This window comes from Cupressus sempervirens, chromosome 10 (assembly GCF_028749045.1).
Source record: "Cupressus sempervirens isolate cs-2001-9-10 chromosome 10, ASM2874904v1, whole genome shotgun sequence".
Taxonomy (NCBI): Eukaryota; Viridiplantae; Streptophyta; class Pinopsida; order Cupressales; family Cupressaceae; genus Cupressus; species Cupressus sempervirens.
In genome coordinates, this window is record NC_143127.1 from 670,229,925 (window position 1) to 670,236,437 (window position 6,513).

The 6,513-nt window shown below is 34.1% G+C and overlaps 1 protein-coding gene across 1 annotated transcript; it reads right to left on the minus strand.

The window, feature by feature from the left end:
- Positions 1-757: 757 nt before the first annotated feature.
- On the minus strand, positions 758-5,296 carry CBR (NADH:cytochrome B5 reductase 1). Its single transcript, XM_089803257.1, has 9 exons — positions 5,155-5,296; positions 2,830-2,971; positions 2,608-2,698; positions 2,441-2,518; positions 2,113-2,193; positions 1,754-1,843; positions 1,429-1,494; positions 1,244-1,330; positions 758-1,145 (listed from the first exon to the last, which is right to left on the minus strand). The coding sequence occupies exons 1-9, from the start codon at positions 5,270-5,272 to the stop codon at positions 1,053-1,055; spliced, it is 846 nt and encodes a 281-aa protein (XP_089659383.1). The 5' UTR covers positions 5,273-5,296; the 3' UTR covers positions 758-1,052.
- Positions 5,297-6,513: the final 1,217 nt, after the last annotated feature.

The following is a 6,513-nucleotide window of genomic DNA, read 5'->3' on the forward strand; positions in this document are numbered from 1 at the left end:
TGGTTCTTTGAACTGAACTCTTAGTTTCTTTATAAAAGTTTCTCCCATTGAAGATCTTTGGCACCTCGTGCAAATATAACTTGACTAGTTTGCTTTTTTTGTTAAATATCATTCAATCAATATTTAATTTACCTCCATTAATGAGTTGAAGAACAACCTTTTTAGTTTATGGTCGTTTGATGTATTTCCTGATTAAATAAGAAATATCTCTCTTTAAAGAACAGCTGACAGACAAAGATACGCAAGTAACTTGCCCATGTTTCATAAATTAAAAAGGAGTTTTTGGTTGAGGGACAGCCAATGTAGTTCAAAAAGCAATTTCATATATGCAAAAAGCATTAAAGTTGTTTTAACTAACATATTATATGGGTCATTAAAGAAGATATTACGAATGCTTGAATCAGCTCTCTCTCATTCTATCCCACAATCCAATGTTCTACAATTATCCTTTGATAGACTGATATGCAATACTCTGCATGTTTTTAAGAATTTGTACTCTTCTCAATTAAATATTTCATGTTTTGCTTAATGAAATGATTTGTTAATAATAAATGATTAATTGTAAAATATGCATCGTTTTAGATTGGTTAACTCCACTTGTCTGCAAATTATAATATAGTTTGCCAGAGGAGATGCAGTAGTGATCAAATAAGACATCTGTAAAAAGTGTTTTATTCGAAAGGAATAAGTTCCCATTACTTTGACTACATATGACTACTATAATAATATAATTGCAAACCTCAGAAAAGTTAAGAGATTCAGAAAACAAATTTTATTGAGAACTTAAGTTTGTAACTGATCTGTTGATTACACTTGACATGCATCACCAGTCAATGAGAATCAAAATTATGAACTGTTTTGATTCATAGATTGCCTCAAAATGTCACACTTAAAATTAAGTTAACAAGACTGAAATCCCATACTCCATTGCCTCGTGATGGAAATTGTATGAGTATAGAACTATATACTCTACCGTAACAGTTAACCAGCCCTAAATGAAAGCTTACATAACATTAAAACATGCAAATTTCAGGCATCAAAATCTATAGAAGTTAAAATTGGAACTGCATTTCTTTTGTGTACCCAAGCGCATCCAGATGACTTGCCATTGCTTTATTCATTGGTGGTGGACCACATCTCAAAACCTGCGGCAGAAAAGTAATCTCAAAACCTATTCCTATACACAATACCTATAAGCATAAATGGACAAAGTCAATGAGCATATCATGCAGTATTAAAATACCTGGATGTCAGAGGCAGGTGCAGGACAATTAGCTTGGATCATCTCCTTGGTTACAAAACCAACCCCACCTGTCCATCCTTCAGGTGGCTGCAATAGTTTACATGCAACAGGTAAAATGTGCAAAATAGTTGTTAGTTGGAAAACACATTCAACCGATCAATAAGGATGCAAAACAAGTAAATTACCTGGTTAAGAACATGGTAAACTTTGAACCGGCCAGGGTAATTCTTCTCAAGGCTATCAAGCTTATCCTGTAATGGTGAAATCCAATATTCAAAGGAGCTCTTTACTTCAGGACTAAACAAAAAACCCTATATGCTTCTATCATCTTGAATAGAACTCACAGATATGCATCAATCGGGTTCAAATAACTCATTAAACAAATTGGACAACAATCACATTAATGATGTTTTTTAGATCATATTCTATTAAGAACCATTGAGTAGAACAAGAAAGATTGGTTTGGTTCTACAACAGCAAAGGTGGGAAGAACAGTAAAGCATATCTTACCTTAAGAAGAATATCCTCATAAGTAACATTCCCATAAATGAGGTATATTTTGGTATTATCATTTGGGTTTTCTAGTATGGCTCTTGTTACCTGTAATTACACAAAACTGTTAGTGATTATACTAAAAGATTACGACCAATTATTGAAAAGATCAACAAATCAGGAAATATTCATTTGCAAATATCATATTAATCTTTGCAAGAAACTCTTTTACAGCGATCAAGGCACATTGATTGTTATTTACAACAATCGATTACGGTTCTAGTATTATTGATGGCCAGATCCAGATTCTGGATTATAGAGTCTTAGAAAATGAAGTTGCTAAATTTTTTGTTTTGCAGAAGTCAAATTGTAAATACCTGAAACATTGGAGTGATGCCAGAGCCTCCTGCAAGCATTCCAAATGCCCTTACTTGATTTGGCTGGTACTTGAACCGTCCCTGAAAACATACGTAAATGATTTAGGAGGTGTAACTTTATTTTCAAATAAAATATAATAATTAGTTCAGAATATTTTTGGAAATGCCTATTGCAAGGTTGACTTCTACTCGTCAAAGCAATAAAAAGATCTAACCAAGAAAGATGAACATAAAATTGCTTAAGTATCAAAACCATATAAGTATTAAATAATTCACCAGGCAGAGAGAGCGCGCTAAAAATAGGAGAATAACAGGGACAAATATGCACCTTGGGGCCTTTTACAGCCATGTATTCACCCTCCTGTAACTCACGAAAATAATGAGACATTCTCCCCAGTGGATACATCTACATTGTCATCACTCTGTATTAATATAAGCATTCTTCAGAATATTCTTTCTGCATGTAAAATCCTATTTCATCATGTAATCCCTCACCTTAATTACCAGCTCAAAGTAGCCAATATCAGAGTCCAGGGTAGTAGGAGTATAGGGCTTGATAACTTCCTGACCTTCTGCATCCTTTCCTCTGATACCCAAATGGTGGACAATACAACATATGTAGTAGTAAGTCATCATAGCTGCAAAATTTCAGAGCATTTCATAACACCATCGTGCCAACAAAACAAGTATAAAGGGACACAAAACAAGGGTTATTACTGGCAGCTGATGTGCTGTCCGATCGGAAGTCCCAACACAGATGTCGGAGTTGGGAGTGCGAATTGGAAACTGGCCACATTGTGGCTCAATTGTGTGCGCTTGACCAATTTAAATGACTTCCAAGATTCTGGATCCAAGCATACTGTTCAAATATTTAAAAAATATATGGTAAGTGACAATTCTAGCTTCTCATATCAAAAATCCAAGTTTGTTAGTGATTGATAAAGTTAAAGTAAAATTCATAGAGTTGCCAACCCAATAAATAATCAATGACACAAAAATATTTACATGTGAACAAATAAATCAGGAGCGTACTACAAATAGTTTGTGCTCAGTAAGTCCTTATAGGGTCTAATTTGACCAATACAGGTTTATTAAAAAATAAGTGCAGAAGTCCTTAATACATATCAGTTGCAGATAGTAAGAGATTTGCCAACCTGTAAAATAGCATTCATGATTGCAAGCTAGTTAGATTAGGGTCTCAAATCCTTACCCATACCTAACCGAAATCCTCAATCCAAAGCTTACTGCTGAGAAATTATACACCAGGTAATATGCACTAGTTCGTGGTGGCAGACACACTTGACAACCCGTGGATTCGATCTAAGAAGGAATCAACCCAGCCCAGTGAATGACAAAATCCTAGAGGCCTCATTTCTGTGCACCCAAAGAGGTTTTACAATCCCATTATATAGCTTTTATAATTTTGAAACAGTTAGGTCTAGGTTTCAAATGACACAACCCACAATAACAAGGAGTCCCAAGTCAAAGCTTGACTATGGAGAAATTTTCCTTTTGAACCAGTAGACCTCACAGCTCAAATGCTAACCAGGAATGCTCATTAGGATATTTTTGATAAGGTGGTATGCACCAGCAACTGTAGGAAGATGGATTTAATGACCCAAGGATTAAACATATAGGCAAACAATTTAAGCCCAATATTCTCACCTTTGTATCCTCGGAAAGAGGGACCCAGAACCTTTTCATTGCAGCTAACTCAGAAAGATGATATTTTTATCATGAATGCTGATAATCAAGTAAATATCAAACAATGGAGTCGGGTAGCATGACCTGAACTAATCAGGCTGGTAACTTAAACAGATAATTGACCATACTATAAAGCCATAAAATGTGTAGATAATCGATCCCATAGTCCTCTATGAAACCATATTTTATTACTTCAGATATCCTTACAGGAAGCGTACAAACAATCCTTCGATCATCTCTGAAACTAGATTTCTTATAAAAAGCATGATAGACACAAAACTACATTAGATTTCATCAGCGGTAGGTCACTTTTCAACTACTTGTAATATGCCTCCAACCAAATTCACCAAAACCGAAAGCATCTCCCCGAACAACCACGACTTATTGATCATCTCAATAAATGGCAAGTTAACAAATAACAACATAAACAGTCTAGGATCTAAATTACTGGAACAAAATTGGGTGCAAATTAAATTATATGCCATCACCCTGCAATGTCTATAAACCGTTATTGAGGATCTGAAACACTTTATATTTCATAAAAGGCCTAGAAGAATTTGAGGTTGCAAAAGACCCTGAACTTATTGTAGCACGATGCATTTTCCATCCTTAATTATGACATGAACTATTTAAACTGCTAATAACGATGAATTTAGTCTATTAGGGTACAGCCAATGCTTAAACTCATTTGGTGTATATGAAAACTTAGCACAGGTTCTACAGAATGATAACATTGCCATTTATCTTATATAATTTTAACTGTACAGCCTTATAACATTAAGCCACATAAACGATGCCATGAGTTGCTAAATAACTATCCCAAAAAGAAAACCTTGAAACAGAGACTCTGTAAGGAGCATATAACTCAAATATTGTTGATGACAGACATCATTTCTTCATTTACTGTGACAGGAGACGTAATTAAACATATATTATGTATAGCGTCATTAAATATTATGAAAATTGCAGTTCGTTTTAATACTGGATATCTTTCCAAGCAAATTTCTGTACAAAAGAAGAAAAAACGATAACCTTTGCAAGCCCATTTGATCAGTAGGCGTACTCTTTCCCTAACATCTTTTTTCTTTATTTATTTTACAGGGATCCAGAGATGAAATATGTGTTGAAACGGCCCTAATCTTTTGTTATTCCGATAATGGGGGAGAACGGACTATTCTTTTAACCACTGCAAATGGGCAATGCCCAGTGCCTTTTCATATTGTGGATATGGACAGAAAACTGAGACTATTTCAATTTCAGTGACAAAGTCACTATAGATGCTGCAAACAATTAGATCGAATAAACGGAGACAATAGCAACGGGATAGAAGACACATACGCTTAAGCTTTTTGGTCGAAAGGAAATAAACAGTGGCAACAGTGACGGCCACAACAGCCAATACAACACCCGCGAGAGGAGCCTTGCCCAAATGCAGCATTTCTTCCATGGCCACCATATCTACAACTCTACTACTGCCTCTGGTGAACCGGTAGCCCAATTGAAACTTATAACATTTGCGGAGTGCCCGATTTTAATATTGTTAGTTGGAAATGTTTATTAATTTCAAGGGAATCAATTAGTTTGACCTTATTATGAGAGGAAGGTGTATGCGTTAGAAAAGCATTCAAAACGCTATGGTAGGATCGCCCCATCCGATTGTCTTTACCCTCCCTTCTATTCTGCCTACCCACCCAACTAACCCACTCTTGAGAATGACAAATTCCTAATTTGCTTAATTATGAAACCAATACTAGTATAAAAATTTGGTGTAAAGATTTAAACATGTACCATTGTGATTCCGATGTATAGGGATTTTTTAATATGGGAGCATGAGTTTGTAGGGCGAATGACTAAGGGATATTCATTTGATGAAATTTGTATAGGGCATGATTATGATGTGGGAGTCGTGCACTTAGTAAGACTAGATTCTTGATAGAATTATTTAGAACCATTTAACTTAAATAGTAAACCAATGACTCATTGACATATTTCATGAAATTGAAAAATAAAAATGTGATAAAAAGTTAATATTTAATTTTTAGAAAATAAAATGTAAAAAAAATTATTATATGATTTGTTATTTTTAATATAAGATAAATGAAATTGTAAAGGTAAATTATGTTTATATGATTAATCTAGGTTGATGAAATAAATGTATCAAACTAAGTATAAACCTATTTAGATTAATTAACTTTTAGTTGTGGCGCTCATAATTGAACAATTAAATATTAAATTAAGAGATTATTAGAGATGTGATCGAGGTATTTAGCTCTAGAACAATGGAAAAGGAATATCTAATGTTGCATGAAATTTTATTTTCTCATGATTCAAAATGATTGCCCTATCTATCATGTGTGTCAAGGTAGCAAATACCTTTGTTGTAGTTGATCTATAGATTTGGATTAGTTTTATAGGCATAAATATTTGTGCCTTGCAAGTCTAATAAAGTACAATGTGCACTTATGCTTATGAGCCATTAATGTTTTTACTTTTGTTAGTCGTCAACAATTGGTGGTATTAAAAAATAGCTTAAAGGGGCTATAATTCATTAGGGAGAAGTTATCTTGACTTTCCCAAGGAGATGGGTTTACAATCATGGAAATGATTGGAGACATCAATCTTCAAACATGCAATTGTTCTAGGATGATGAAATGATTGCACACACACACAAAAACATGGATATACATATATGTATAA